This window comes from Colius striatus, chromosome 12 (assembly GCF_028858725.1).
Source record: "Colius striatus isolate bColStr4 chromosome 12, bColStr4.1.hap1, whole genome shotgun sequence".
Lineage (NCBI taxonomy): Eukaryota > Metazoa > Chordata > Aves > Coliiformes > Coliidae > Colius > Colius striatus.
In genome coordinates, this window is record NC_084770.1 from 6,178,511 (window position 1) to 6,195,201 (window position 16,691).

At 42.1% G+C, this 16,691-nt stretch overlaps 1 protein-coding gene across 1 annotated transcript in view; it reads right to left on the reverse strand.

The window, feature by feature from the left end:
* The window catches only part of DIS3L2 (DIS3 like 3'-5' exoribonuclease 2), a 188,814-nt gene that overhangs the window by 144,884 nt on the left and 27,239 nt on the right, over positions 1-16,691 (reverse strand). Inside the window, exon 6 of the mRNA XM_062006087.1 lies at positions 13,833-13,934. Coding sequence (XP_061862071.1) covers positions 13,833-13,934 — 102 coding nt within the window. The remainder of the gene's footprint in view (positions 1-13,832; positions 13,935-16,691) is intronic.

Here is a 16,691-nt window from a genome sequence, read left to right on the forward strand (position 1 = left end):
TGATAAAATACAGATCTTTTACAAGATTAAGTTACTCCAGCATATTACCTCAAAACCTTGCAAGCTACAGTTGACAAAACTAAGCTTTGCTTCCTTTCAAACAGTCAAAATTGCCACACAAATACCAATGTACTCTTGACCTCCACAGGGAGTGGCTCATTCCTGTCTAACATGCCAACAAACAACTGCTTAAGATGAAGTTTCCCCATCGCTGGCCAAACATGCTCATCTATCACATCAAAACTGTCACCTGCACTTCTATGATTTACCAGATTCTAAAGGTATTCACTTCCAATAAGTATTAGCTTTCTAAAAGCAAACCCCAAAAGTTTAAATGCATCCTAAAGATTCTGGGTTTGCCCTTTTTTTTTGCTTCCCCTCATAGCCAAGTGGAAGCACACATGTTAAGTTTCCATCCTGGAGTCACCAGCTGCACAGCTTCATCCTAAGAGAAAATCCTTCAGATAAGTCCTTCTGTACTAACAGGTACAAAAACATGAAATGAAACCATTCCAACCCACAGTTTTTAACTTCAATTCCAGAAGAATCACTGAATAGACTTACCAAATTTTGTCCATAAAACATTGACTGCTAAAGCCAATTTTCTGCCCAAAACAAGTTTTACTGTAGACTTGCAGTCAATTCCCTAAGCTTGTGACCCAGAAAGACTGACTAACCTCAACTTCAACTACAGTGTTTACACAAGCATAAAGATGCTGTAATGTGTAATGTATCAAGGCATGATTTAAACCTTCTTCAGTGAAAATTTTAAAAAATCATCTCAGTCAGTATTCAGTTTCATTTATCAAGGACCCATGAACTGGAATTCTCTACTCTCAACTCATTTACTCTCTATTTACTTCTGCAAAGTGAGAACAGCAGGAAGACTGTGCTAAAATAATCTGACCAATTTGGGGTAGCTTTTTTTCCCCACAACCATGTGTAAGGGATAATTAATGCTGAGGAGGTATTTTTATTGTGAAGAAAAGGTTATGTATACCTGGTGAAGAAAGAAAGCAAGCTTCCCCTGCTACATCTTGGGAAAGAGCAGAGGTTTTGCTAAGCACATTCTTTTTCATTTCAGATCTGAAGGGATATGACACAGGCAAGAAGATATTTATTCCAATGCTGTTCTGACTGACTCTGGAAAACTAAGACACTTGAAAAATTTTAAAAGGTGGCAGCAACTAATAGAACAGCATCTGCAGAAAATTTAAAATTCAATGTTGATGGGTTTTGATCACCTTTTTTTAATATCATCCTATAATGCACAGTATATCCAACCATGGACTCAGCTGGAAAAACACTTTACACTAAAAATGGTTAATGCAGTTTAAACAAAGAGCATTTCCTTGGGTTTCTTGCTAGCCAGGACATAGGAACTGTGCTATACACCTCCTCACATCCACAAAAGGGGAAAGGATGTTCCTTAACAGACACAAAGGCATAGAGCTACTCATTAAAGCCAAGTATTTACTTTCATCCTGGTCCCCTCACCTCATCCAAGTGACGCGGATCAACCTATGCAACCAGCTACTTCACAGAATCATAAAATGGTAGAGGTTGAAAGGGACCTGTAAAGATCATCTAGTCCAACTCCCTGCTCGAGCAGATCAGGTCACACAGGAACATGTCCTAGTGAGTTTTGAAAACCTCCAGAGAAGGAGACTCCACATCCTCCCTGGGCAGCCTGTGACAGAGCTCTCTCACTCCAATAAAGAAGTTTTACCTTAACTGAAACTTTTTGTGTTCCAGACTTTGCTCATTACCACATCCTATCACCAGACACTACAGAAAAAAAAAGTGTTGCCCCATCCTCTTGACATACACCTTTCAAATACTTGTATCCCCTCTTTGTCTCCTCCAAGGCTGAACAGCCCCAAATCCTGCAGCCTTTCCTCATGAGGAAGATGTCCCAGTCCCCTGATCATCTTGGTGGCCCTGTGCTGGACTCCAGAAGTTCCCTGTCCCTCTTGAGCTGGGGAGCCCAAAATTGGACACAGGACTCCAGATGAGGCCTCACCAGGACAGAGTAGAGAGAACCTCCCTTGACCTGCTGGCCACACTCTTCTTGATGTATCCCAGGATGCCATTGGCCTTCTTGGCCACGAGGGCACATTGCTGGCTCAAATGTAGTTTATTATCAATCAGGACTCCCAGGTCTCTCTCTGCAGAGCTGCTCTCCAGCGGGTCAGTCCCCAGCCTGTCCTGGTGCATGGGGTTATTCCTTCCCAGATTCAGGACTGTGCACTTGTCCTTGTTGAACCTCATGAGCTTCCTCTCTGACAACTCTCAAGCCGGTCAAGATCCTGCTGAATGGCAGCACAGCCTCTGGGGAATCAGCCAGTGCTCCCAGTTTGGTGTCATCAATGAACTTGCTGAGGGTACACTCTGTCCCCTCATCCAGGTCGTTGATGAAGATGTTGAACAAGACTGGCCCCAGAACCGGTCCCTGTGGAACTCCACTGGCCACAGGCCTCCAACTCAACTCTGTGCCATTGATCCCCACCCTCTGGGCTCTGTCATTCAGCCAGCTCTCAATCCACCTCACTGTCCACTCATCCAGCCACACTGCCTGAGCTTTCTGATGAGGATGTTGTGGGAGACAGTGTCAAAAGCTTTGCTGAAGTCAAGGTAGATGACATCCGCTGCTCTCTTCTCATCTACCCAGCCAGTTACACTCTCATAGAAGGCTATCAGGTTAGTGAAGCAGGAGACTTTTATGTAAGAAGCTAAGGGCTGAGGCAAGGTGCAGGACATGGCATCTGGGCCATGAGGAGAGTTACAAGGGAGTACACCCAGCCTCCTGAGCAGGAGAGGCGTTGAGGCAAATTGATCTGGATGTGAAATATCCGAAGGAAGAGTATTTGACAAATCCTTAGCCCTTTCTAAAGTAATTGGTCATTAGCTGGTGAAACCACAGTGTTTAACCAGAGAGGGTGATATGCCAGTGTTGGGAACTGCTCTCCTTACAGCATAAAAACTCGGCACATAAGAGTTATGTGTATTTTGTTGTCTGTCATTTTGTACAACGCCCTTGCCTCAAGCACTGGTGCCCAGAATGCATTTTACATTGTTAGAGGAGATTAATTTAACTGCAGACTTTTTGTTTTAATTATTTCTTCTTTCTTTCACAAAGCACTTACCAGAAATCAGTGCTTGAGAACTGGAACTCTGAAGCACAGCCTAACAGTTTGTTCATGATCATAGCAACTCATTGCTCAAACACAAGCCTCAAGGCCGAGGACCACTCCCATGTCACTGAAGTTGGCCGCTGTGGTGACTGGCCACTCATCCCCGAGAAACCAGCATTGTTCAACTCGCTTAAGTGGCTTTGCTAGTGCAGGGGTGCAGGCAGCTGAACAACTGACTGCTGGATAATGCTGACTCCTTCAGTGACAAAAAGACAATGGCAAAAAATAAAGTAAACTCCATTTTGACATGTGGTAGTGGGTTTGTTAGCCTGCCCAAGGTCTCAGTCAGCTCATAGGAAATTACTGTATAGATGGAGACACTGCCCTGACAAGGCCAGCCTTCCCCTCCCAGCTTTTCCTTTACTTGACAGTGACGGCTGCCACCACACCTAGTCTTCAGGCTCCGTTATCTTAGACACTGATAGGAGTCACACCATGGGAAAGCAGGATGGTGGGACTAGCATGATGTCAGGAGAACAGTTTCTTTTTTTACTTTACAAACTTTTGAACCTTACAAGAGGGGAGGCCATCCACTTCTACCCTTCCCTGCCCTCCCCCACAAACTTTAACAATGCATATCCTGCCAGGAAACATGACCATGCATTAGCGATAACTTGTTACATAAAAAGGTAAGTTAAGTTTCCAAGACTTGAATCTGAGCTGATAAACATATTACAGCCACAGTTCAACAACTGCACAGAGAAGAAAAAAGAATAAACCATTTCAGAGCAAGCTTTGGGAACATGAGGGAAAAAACAGGAAAAGTAGATAAAGTAACACCATGCTGTCAAAACACTGCTTGGACTATGCATGAAGCATAGCTATGAAACTAAATCAGATTAAACTAATGGCCATCCATTAACCTTGGGCATGTCTACACGGTGCAACACAGACCTGAAGAGGTGAGCTCAGGCACCATATGGCTTGCCAACACAGCGCCCACTCATGGCATCAGGCCCCTTGCTCAGCTAGGTAAATAAACTAGAGCCAGATGAGCCATCTATTCTCACCCAGGGGCAGCATGGTGTTGATGCTCCACAGCTCTTCAGCATGGGAGGCAGCAACTCTGCTCCCAGCAGGGTGACACAGCCAGGTACAGTCACTGGGAAGGATCAATGGTACGTTCCGTCTGGACACTGCTCTAACATGGAGATACTGAAAGAAAGCAGCAGAGAGGTCAGATGCTGCCTCTCTAACACCAGTAAGCCAATTATACATTGAAGGGACAACTGTGAGACTACAGCTGAATGGAAAAGGACAACTGAGAGACAGTCTACAGCTGAACAGAAAGGCATTTGCGGAGCTCCACAGTTGCCGGGCTGTTTTGACACCAACATAAGCCTGAAGGTCTGGGGATGGCACTTGCTTAGAAAGAGACTGCACTGAAGCAGGCAAGGAGCTGCTTCCCAGGCGATGGGGCTGTGTGGGACAGGGCTCCCTGCATCCCCAGACGTGGCTGGGCTCTGCACACAAGTGTTGTGGATGAGGCCTTGCAGAGAAAATGCTTGTGACCAGACAAGCTCTCATCTTCACACCAAAGGGAGAAGAGCTGCAAGTCCAAACCCAAGCCAGACCATCACAGCAGCTGTAGTTATTACAAGGAGCTACAGCTGCAGACCTGATCTGCACAGAAGATTAAAAAAGTTCAGGTAATCTGACACCAAAAGGGGTGAAAAAAACCTGGAGGAAATTAACTTTACTGGAAAAAATCAAGTAGAGCATAGAAGTGAGTTACCTGGCTACTGTACTTCAGGCTTTTACCAGAACTCCCCACCCCCATGAAGAGTCATTAGGTCAGGAAGCTGCTGAGATAATCCTCCCGCTTCACACAGCTTCTTGTGTCTTTCCTCAGACAGCACCAATCTGGCAAAACATGGCCATGAGGGGTTTAAAGAGACCACAGGAAAAGAGGTGCTGATTTCTATAGAGATTACAAATAGATTTAGCCAACGTTCATTCCAGCTAACAAGCAAAAAGAAAGGAGAACAAAAACAGTAGGATGTACTAGCACCTAGCTAATTAGCAAAAGCATTACAGTCAGGACTTCCAAGCAACAACAGCTAAGCAGGACATACACCTTTATGCATTTTTTTTCAGACAGAAATGAGACCAATGCCTGGGGAATTCTTCACCAGTCACTTTTTGCAACCAACTACACAAGTGCTAATTAGACCATGCCAAGGCTTCATTTTCACACTTCCAAAGCCGCTCAATTAAAAGTATGTGTTTTGGCACTGCTCTGTTTCAAAATAATTTAGCTAAAAACAAGGACATGCTTCAACCCCAGGAGGTGATACAGCTGAGGATGGATGAATCATTAGCGTACTGGAAACCTAAAAAACTCTTAAGAGACACAGACCTACTTTCATGAAGCAGTTATGGCCTGACATGACAGAACACAGAAAACAAAAATAACCCAGTAGAAACAGTGAGAAAGTAAGGAAACCTATGAATGTGACTTTGTCATCAGTTAATCAGCCCTCTATCCTGCACTATTTTCCTGGAGTCATTAGCAACACTTTTTTTAAAAGCCTTCAGATAGTTAAGGCTGGGACTAAAAATTGGAAAGTGCAGATAGAATCTGGGACCTTCAAAAACCCACACCAGTTGCCTTACCAGTGAGCACATGCTGAGAAATGATGTCAAGTATACAACTACTGAAGCAGTAAGGAATTTGTGGGAAAAGCTCATCAGAAGGAATTTTAATTTATCTGTCAGTGTTTTGAGTGGCACCTCTTAAGAAAGAAACCTGATTCAAAATATCACTTGCAATTTCTCAAGATGTTGCTGAAAGAGGTGCTGCCACAGTTACAGGTTCGAGAGCATTGACTTGTATGTTAATTGGGTGAAGGATAATACCAAGTAGCAAGAAAGTAAGACTTCCCATGCAAACAGTGATAAAAAAGCTGCTATTGATGTCTGTAAATCACTGTCCACCTTCCACTGCAGGATCATACACCAAGAACAGACTTAGTCCCAAGTTCTTGTGATGTGTCTGGCAGTCAACATTACCTTCAGAAATTTGAGAAGGGAGTCCTCTCACAGCAAATAATGACATAAAGCTAGGAGAGGAGGGGGTGGGAGGCCAGGAGATCTCCTCAGCCTGTCTACACTTTGCCTTGTCTGGAGGAAGAGACAGGAACAGTGCCTGGGAGAAGGCACAACCATCCCAGTCCTCTGAAGCTTGCAGCATATCATTAGACACCTTTATCTTAGACAGTCAGGAATTATCTTGTGCCACCAACAAATTTAAGGCATCTCATCCCTGATGACAAATATCTTCCTCATCTCCAAGAATTCTGTGGTTATAAATGAGGTCCCACATCCTGCCCCAAAGAACCTGATGAAGAAAAATCCCTGTCACTCCTCCAGCTGCTGCAATTCTTCATTTACATAAATCACCTCTTATTTTAGATTCCTTGTCCCTCTGATTTATGTCTTTAAGAAAAATAAACAAGAGTTAAGGAAATAAGGGAAAGGAGTTAATGTTCCAACTTTAGTAGCTTTGACCGCATGCAAATACTGCAGACAATTTGCTGTTCCTCTGCCAGCCAATAACAAGAACAAACATGCAAATAGATATGTAGTACTCTTCCTGTCCTTCAGAACTTAGGATACAATCCAAAACCACCTCACCTAGGGACTTTAAAGATTAACAACTTTTTAGTGTCATAGTAACTCTTCATTTATCCAGCTGTCAAGATAAATTAGGGGTACAATCTCCTTTCAAAAAAACAGTTTAATTTTCACTCTACAAATTTTAGGCCAAATGGGACTTTATCATCAGTACACTTTCTTTAAACTTATTCCTAATTCTGCAGATCTGAAACAAATCCAGACTACTGAAAATCTGGACAGTCATTCAAGAAAGTGTTTATACAAAGTGATGTGAGTTTCATGTGCGTGACATTCCAAAAACCAATCCCATCACAACAACAGGTATCCTGATTCTCTCTCATAAGGTGTGGGCTCCAAATACTCATGTGATATCATGAAATAAGTCTCCAAATTGGCAAAACCCAAACAGTTCTAAGAAATACTAATTCCACAGGAATCAAAAACTAAGAAAAGTCCAAAATGATAGTGGTTATATAAGAGATTGGATTAAGAATAATCTACTGTGATGTGTGCATACTTACAGAAGACTTGGAAGAACAGAGTCTAAAACAATCACTTGAAGAAAAATTAGTTGTTCATAGAATTATAGAATCATAGAATGGTAGGGGTTGGAAGGGACCTTTAGAGAACATCTCGTCCAACCCCCCTGCAGAAGCAGGTTCACCTAGATCAGGTCCTTGTTAAAGGACACTGTTTGCTGTACTAGAATATTTTCATGCGACTGAGAAAAAGAAAGTGAGCAGGAACAGACATCAGGTGTTAAATGCTGGCTTGACCCTTATTCTACAGGAAGATCAGGTGCCCCCATGAGTACTTCCTTCCATTCAAAGTGAAGTTCTATTAGCTACATGCACTGCAATTTAGTGGTATCTCTCAGACTGTTCACCTAAGCATAATGTTTTTCTCTCATTCTACATTTGTACAGCCAAACCACATCTGCAATGTAATTCTGCACTGATAGTGCAGGATGCAGGCAGTCAATCAGAAGTTTGCCTTTTACTTAACTAAGCAATTTGCCTTTTAATAACACTCTTACTCATCCAATATAACTCTTAGAGCAGAAAAAGGAAGAATAAGAAGGACAATACATTGCTCAAAAACTCTGGACCGTTCTTGTCATTTTATTACTTGTGATCCTGATTTTGGTTTTTCCCATCAGAGAGAAAAAGGCAGGTATTGACAGGAAAGTCCTTCTCTGGAAGGCAAAGTTGGTTGCAACATCCAAAAATCTGGTATTTCTGCCTCCTTGTTTTACAGATTCAGGGGAAGGCAGGGGCTGAACGCAGCACTGGGTCACAGCAATCTCAGACAACCCAGATCATTATAGTAATTATGCCATTATGTACCATAAAGTGCATGCCAGGTCTTGCTATTAAAACTCACTATGTTAAGACATCAGTTGATTCACTTCAAGTGATATTTGATTAACAAAATGGGAAAACAACATCTGCAAGAAGAGCAAACTGAATGCCACATATGACTGTGAGTAACACTTCCTATTTTCTCAACTTTTTTGCTATTCATCTACTGTATTGCTATTCCATACCCAGCCAGTTTGGAGCTAAGCAAAGCCTGGAAAGAGACATGCCAGCTCACGGAGAAGGTCCATCAGGCCCAGCAGTGTGGAACGTGTTGCCATCCAGAGAATGGCCCAATGGGAAAGGAAGGATGTAATGAAGCTTCTCCAGATTCCACCAGTTTGTGGATTTGCTGAGATGGGGAAGGGTATGTGTGCACATGTGTGCCACCACTGACTGACAGCCCACACTGCAAAGCCTACAGCAAAACAAATAAACCCCAAATACTCATCCTCCCGACAGCATCCATCAACCTTTCAGATTTGCTAGAGTCCTGCTTTTCTGGACATCTTCCTAGCTGGCTTCTTAGGCTTCCCACTTTACTCCTGGATATCATGAATTACACTTGAAGGTTTTAGCATGCCAAAACACTATTTCAATAATGACTTCTCCAGAACTATATTTTTTTTGTTGTTATTACGAATGTAATGTTTCCAAACAACATTCTTGATTGTTAGACTCAAACAGTATTGCTGTGATAACCCTCTAAGAACCCCACCTCCTCCAGAGTTACTGTTATCCTTACATTAGCAGGGAGATTTTGAGAAGAAACTGACTCCTAAGAACTTGGTTGAAATGAATTATTATTCACCAGGGCCAATCCAAAGCTAGTATCCCCTCTGGACAACTAATGGTTCATAGGTTTTCATCAACAGTTAGAGGCAGTGACTTGCCAGGATACATAGCTCTGTTCAAACTATACATGGTGCTATTTGTGATGTCTGCTTGAATCAAACTGTTCCTTCTCTGTGATGGCTTGTAATTATGCCAACAAGTGTCACAGTTGGGAAACTGTAGTTTGTCTTCTGTACAGAAAATGTTTAAATATTTATCTCTGATGCGTGGCTCTAGAAGAGGTGGCTCTTAAGATCCCGTGCTGCACTGTATTGTATCTGACACCTCAGCACTGAACAGAACACATGCTTTCACAAGCTATAAAGCATTACTATTTCTATCACTTTGGGACATTTTGTGACTAAAATGCTGGACCAATTACCCTATTATCCAGCAACACACACTGTATGTAGAACAATTCTACATCCTTGGCCTTAGAGACCTGACAAGATCAAAAGAACTGAAAATAGCGCAAAGGAGCATTTTAGGCTGAGGAGGAAATGATTCATGAAATAAGAACAAAAGACACTACTTGCAGGCATCGACTTCTGAGAAATGGGCAGGTTAATCTGTCATTCTTTTAAGTACATATATAGGATACGTTGTGGTTGTTTTAATACACCAGTGCTGCAAATAGGTGCGGAACTGGAGATCTCTCCTGCATATTGTAGTAAGCAATAGCAGATTGGACCCAAAAATTCCTTTCAGGGAGTTTTGAGCAGCAAAAAGTCCTTTTCTGAGTACTATTTTCAGACTAAGACTCTAAAATTTCAGCCATAGCATGCAATGCATGAGGCGGTTGTCATGAAAAACATTCCACGTTATAAACTACTACTCTAAAAGCACCAGAGATTGGGCCAGGAATCCAAGCCCCGAGTGATATCGAATGACTTATTATGCTATTTCCTTCCACCAAAGAAATTACGTCTTGCAAGAAAAACCAAAACAAATATCTGAAATTGAACAAGTTCTGTCTGGCAATTAAGCAGACAGCAAAAGAGCAGAAAGGGGCTGTGAGGAAAGATGGGTTAGGTTTATCCTTTATACCGACATGCTGCTTCCCTCCTTGATGAGCCTGAGAAATATTGCTGTAATCATCATATCAACATTTTTTTGCCTTCCAGTAATTATGTCACTGTATAATTGAAGCTCCTGAAATTGATGTAAGCACAGCTCCATAAAATAGAGTATGAACCCATGGGTGGAAGTTAAAGTAGTGAAAAATAGTTGAGCAACAAAGAACCATTTTTCTTGTTTATCAGAATAATTGACAAGGACTGAGTTAATTCCCTGTCACTGGCTCTCTTACTGTGACATTCTTCCACAGATAAAGGCACAGATTCGGGGAAGCCCTACAGCTTGAAGAAAGAAGGAGACAGTCCAGCTAACTGGAATGATACTCTGACTTCATTTCCAGGTTAAGTACCTGGAAAAACAGTCTAAGTCAAATACCTTACTTTGTAAAAGCTAAATATTTGAAAGTTACCATAGCACCTCAATATTCCCAAGTTGTAACACAAGAGGACCAGAGAGGAACTTCTGAAGTACAGGCTCCAAACGTGGTCACCGCAATGCTTACCACTCAGTCCTGGCAGGAAGCTGATGGCCACCTTCTTCAGGAGGGCATAACACATTTCAGGGACAAAATCTCTCTCCCTCAAGCCAGTGGTGCCACACTGAAACCTTTGGCTCTTGATCAGAAGTAAGAGTAAGCACATAAATATGAACTGACAAACTGATCATCGCTGAGCAGCAAGCGGCTCTCCCAGAGGATGTGTGAGCAAACAGCTTTAAGACCAGACAGAATGAGCACAGGGAGGACTACAGCAGCTCATCCAAGCACTAGATGCACATGCTGGGAAGCATATGACTTTGCGAAATTCAAGCCTGAGCTTTCCCACCACTGAGCCAGGAAAGCGGAGGTTGGAGGAAGAAAATATTGCCGCCCCTCTCAAAGTGGTTTTACATAAAGTGTAACCATGCATCTAGAGTATTTCACCAACCCCTTATATTTCACTGTGGCATTTTTACCTGTGTATAAAGTTCACCAGTACAGGCTCAGCAGAGCACAGTATAACCCTGCAGAAACTGCTGTCCAGCCAACGTCTTTCTCACAGATGTGTGACCTGCAAAGACAGGCTCCTTGGGTATAAGGCAGATCCCTAACTTTCTCAACTCCTCAAGCAAACATATGGATTTCCCTATGCAAAATACACAGTTCTACTAGTCACAGGTTCTCCTCTCTTCCCCCATTTATACACAAATTGAACTGAGGTTCCAGATAAGTCAAGTCCTGCCAGTAATGGGGTTCAGCATAACACTGCGACTTTGCACAAAGAGGTCCATGGCAGGAATCACCTGCACTGGCAACAGGGAGACCTTCCCCTGGAGTATCCATAGGCCATCCAGAGTACCTGAAACTCATGAGGCACAAACCCATCACATTGCTGGAACAGCAGCTTTATATTGTGTGAGGCACTGGTTCACTGGCTAAAAACGCAGCTCACTTCTCAGTGGAGTACAGAGTAATGGCTTGGGAATAGTGATAAAAATGATCAGCAAGCATATCTCAATCTTAACAAACCAATATATGCAGAGCCTGTAAAGTCTCCTCAGAGAGCATTAGTGATACCATACATCTGATTTACATTTTTCAAGCAAATAATTGAAGCTGTTTAGCTTGTTCCAAAGGCCCAATGGGAAGGAGAAAACCCTCAAGACACCTATGTGGCAGCTTTGCACCAGCATGAGACTAAACAAATGGAAAAAAACTAAAATAGGTTGCGACAGTTTATCATTAATCAGTATGAGTTACTTGGCAGAATGCAGTAGCTTTCGGTGCAACTTAGTGGCACATTTCCCAATGAACTAATACAAACACGGGCCCATAGCAGGAGATTCAGGGAGCAGGGGAAAAGGGATGTCATCGCTGATTAAACTGCTGATGGCAAGAAACAAAAAATGAGACTACACAGGGCAGCACCTGTGTGGCTGAAAAACATGACTGGCATGTTCCAGCTACTTCATTTGGCAAGGTTAAATCCACCAAGGAAGAATCATAATCACACTACACAACTCTGATGTCTTCTGAATTACCTCCTTGCAGTCAGACACCATTTCTCCACCAGTTCTATTTATTCCAGTATTTGCCCAGGATGGGGGGAGTATTCTGAACCTTTCCTCTTGTATTCATAAAACAATATTGCTGTAGAACATATGAAGTTATAAGGATATAAGAGAGAGGGAGAGAGAGGGGGGCATAATCTTTGTTTAGAGACAGATATAAATGGAAAACTGTAGACAAGATTCCAAGCTCAGGCAACCTCTGTCAAGCCTACAAAGAAGTCCTTGTGCTGGCAGGTCCTGGCAAACGATCTAAGCATCCAAAGCATTCCATTTTTACAACTACATGAAATGGTTCAATACAAAAGATAATTCACACATATGGCTTGGGTAATCCAAACACATAGTAATCATCACAGCTTTAGGGAACTCTGATCTGAACTCCTGAATAGCTATCAAAGAAGTTTTGCTCTGACCCTCAAAGTTGGTTTTCAGAGGTTACACAGATAACTGCAGACCTCTTCCTTATATGTGTATATGGAGATATCTGTAGTATCTTAGATTCCACTTATGATTGTCTTTTGCATAAGGCAGTTTTGAATTGACTTGTGTCAATAGTAACTTAGGTCATTTACTCATTTTACGCATACTTAAGAGACAAGTTCTAATATGTTTCAGACCATCATTTCCATTGCAATTACATTCAAATAGAGAAGGCAGAAGGTTCAGAAAATAATCAGACTGAAGACTTTGCATTTGCAAGTCTAAAAATACATCACTTCAAACAAAAACAAATCAAGAAGGTAGCTAAAGTGAGCAAAAAGCACCAGGACAAAGTAGTTCAGACAAGTCACCACCCTGCTGGAATCACCCTCAAAACTACTTTTGTCCAAAAAATCAACAATAGTCTTTAAATTAGAGAAAAGATCTAAACCCATGTTTGGAAGACAATTTGTGGCAGTTCTGTCCCACTTACATGTGACAACCCATGTTACAACTGTTAACTGTAGCTTACATCTCCCAGCAACTGGAGAAAAGGGGTAACTTCCCTGCATAGCAGTGTTAAAAAATAAACCTGCAAACAAAATTAAATTACCCAGATGTTTGGAAGGCCTTTGAGTTTGATCAGTGACAAAAAAAACCCACAACAGAGTGATCTTAGTGACATTCTCAGACATGAGAATGAAAACCAGATTGTCCCACATTTGCATTGCTCCGATCCTGTCACATTCCTCTTTAATATAAAGAAGCGTTATTACCACAAAATCTGGAGCTCTGACAAGATAAGCTTTCCACAGAATGAGGACTTACAAATTAGAGAGAGCTAATCATTACTGAAGCTTTGTGAACAGCACTTGTTAAATACATGAGCAATTGCAAACACCTACACAGAGCTATCCCAATGCCACAACATGAAGACAGCTAATAACAGATATCAAAAGCCACCTCCGACAGCCACACTTTGAACCAACCTCATTGTCAAGACTTCTCCATACAGAGATAAAGAAGGCTATTCCAGACAAACAGGGAGGTTTCAACACTTTAGACATTACTTTTTCCAGTCACTGTAACAGATAAAGTGTTCTAATCTACAGCAGCATAAACTGCAATTCACTTAATCTGAGTGGTAGAAAAGTCTCTATTCTCTATCTTGGGCCTTAAACTTAATGAAGGAAACAGTAACAAGCTCTTGTGTAAATAGCAAATATAAGTCTTACTTGGTTTTGCTCTTGTGTCAAATCACAGAAAAATATACTGAACTAACCTTCCATTGCTCCTTTGGAAGCAGTTTCACTACCACGATGTCACCATTCAGGGCTCTGTTGCGAGCAACCACTCCATCAATGAAGATATCACGAGATCCATCCTAGTCAGAGAGGAAGAAAAACAAATGCCAGACCAAAACATATTAATTACAGTCGTTATGAGGTTTAAAACACTGTCATCAAGAGACATCCACCCTGGAGAGACAAACATCCTGCAGTTGTGCACAAAACCAAAACGGATTCACTATATGCCCTTCATCATACAATACCTTTCAGCAAGTAAGTTCCTTTGTATGGATGTGCCAGCACAGTAGTTCCACACTATTTATTCAAGACTGAGCCAAGCCCTCAAGATGTATTGTCTGCAAGCTCTGCTCAGTTCCTCTACAGTTTCTCTTGGGAATGGGTAGAGATTTCTGCAATCACAGCTTTCCACAAGCACCCAAAGCTATTGTTCAGAACATGTTTGCCAGATGCCTCTTCAAAATGCCCTTTGCAGAGCCACCTGCTGCTCTCCCATTGAGATGGGAAAGCATCAATACACAGCTCCAGGATCAGCAGGTCAGTCTGTGAAGCTGGCCTGGAGAGTGGCTGGGGATGTAGCTTTTTTTTTTAAAGCTGAGCTAACACCATATATTCTGCATTTAGCACAAGTGATGCTAGAAGAGATTCCAAAAATTGACAGATGCCAACCGCAAGCCAGATCTTTTACTCTTACAGACATGTTAGGACACTTCTCTCAATATTCTGGGTCAACATCCTTGCACAAGAGCCTCTAATAATTGTAGGCACTATGATTATCCACCCCAGACATGTTTAGCATTCAGCTAATCTGGATTTAGTTTGGCAGACTCTCCTCATGAGGTGAATAGAGAAGTTTCCTGAAAATGCCAACACAAAGGTTTTAGTTTTTAACAGATTACAAGTTTTGGCCTTTTCTTGTCTAATTATTGACAATGCTCTTGCTGATTTCATTTTTTTCCCCTATATTTAAGCATATGAAAAAAATCAAACGTGTCTGTTTACAGTGCCATGAATGTGTCACACAATGTAACATTTAATACCAACATGTGCAGTCAACATAGTTTTACCAGAAAGAGCTACCTTTGCATAGCTGAGGTACAAAAAGAGAGATGAGCTTCTCCAGTATTTCATTGGCTTTCAATGAAAAAACCAAAACTGCCTCAAGAATTAAAATCTTAGTCACAACTTCATCTGCTTCTCAGATACACACTCCTCAGCCTCATGTGTAAATCAAATCAGAACTACCAGTGTGCTCAGTCCCCAAGAAAAACTTATTTTATAACCTGAAAACATGAAGCCCTAATATCACATAAATATCTTCCTCTGCTTAGATACCAAAACAATAAAACGACAGAACCCTGCTGTGATGTGAAACTAAGGCCGTCCTCCAAGAGACCAAATTACTCTTAGAAAGAAAAGCAGCAGCAGTTCAACAGCTGTGTGAAAGCTGCCTCCCATGACAAGATGCAGAAAAATTGCAAAACCTCTTGGACCAACATAATTCAAATTGGAAACTGTTCTTTTCAAAAAGCCAGATTTTTTACACATGGTCTTATTCCTCGTCTCTCACTGCTGCCCCAACTCCTTACCTACATCCACCACATACATTAAAAGTTCAAAATCAATTCTTAAGGAAAATGCTGGGTTGGTTGTTTTTTTTCATCTGTACCTGTAGCTGCTCTGCACTGCAGGGCACAGGCTGGCTTTCACAATAATTTGTTCTACCCCTTTTTTTCCAGTATCCAAGAAAACACAAGGCAGAGCTTTTCCCCTACCCGCTGTACATGTGTCTGAAGTGTCACACCACCTAGTTAAAGCTGTGACTCTGTACTCTGCAAGACTTTGTCTTGAAATGCAGCTAGTCACTCTCATCCCAAACAACATAACCCTGTGTATCTATATATATACACATACATACACACATATATACACATTTATATGTGTATATATATGCATGCACACACATATGTGTATGTACATATTTTACAGCATTTAAATATGCCTGCAATAAAGTTGTAATTATGAAATTGCCATCAGTTTTAGTTTTGCCTCCCAAAAGAAACATTTCTGTATCTTGAGCTCCAGGCTCATGACTTTTGGGCAAACTTATGCACTTCCAAGAACACTTGTGCTTCCCACTTTTCCCTTTAGCATCCCCTACTCTGCACAGCTGGCACTTCAGATTACTGATGTAATTAAAACGCCACCGAATTGCAACAGAACACAATCCTTCAGCTGCCTCTGGGGTGCACATACTGTATTGGCTGCGATGCCTTCAAGCCTTCTGCAGCCTCCTCTCAGGAGCACAGGGCTTTCACTGCTCATGCCTACCTGTGACTATCACCAGCACTATCACTCTATCCCCCTCAGACAAGAAGGAGGTCTGCAGTGCTTTTGCCTGCTCTGGGAGAGTCTTCCACAAGCACAGCACAGCCACAGTCACTCCATCACTTGTGCTCAGCAGTATCATTCTTCACCCTGAGGATGCTGTCCTTTCAAACCACACTGCTGTGTGTCGGGAAGACATGAGATGTGAGGCAGAGATTTAAATGGTCAGATCTCTTCTCTGAACTTCTTTCAAGAGAAAGGCCTTAGGCCCATCAGCCCTTCACACAACAAGACAAGCAGACAGAGCACATTTGCAGCAAGAAACACCCTGAGACTTCTGGTGCTAGAAGGTGAACAGCTGTTGCATTTGAACCCCATGAAGCCATAGCTAAGAGCTGAAGAGAAAGGGGTACAGTGACAGGAGGAGATAAAGGGTGATTTTTCACAGCAGCTCTTACACCATACGGCAACGAAGAGAAGTCCTGTGGAACATGAAGGTTGCAAAC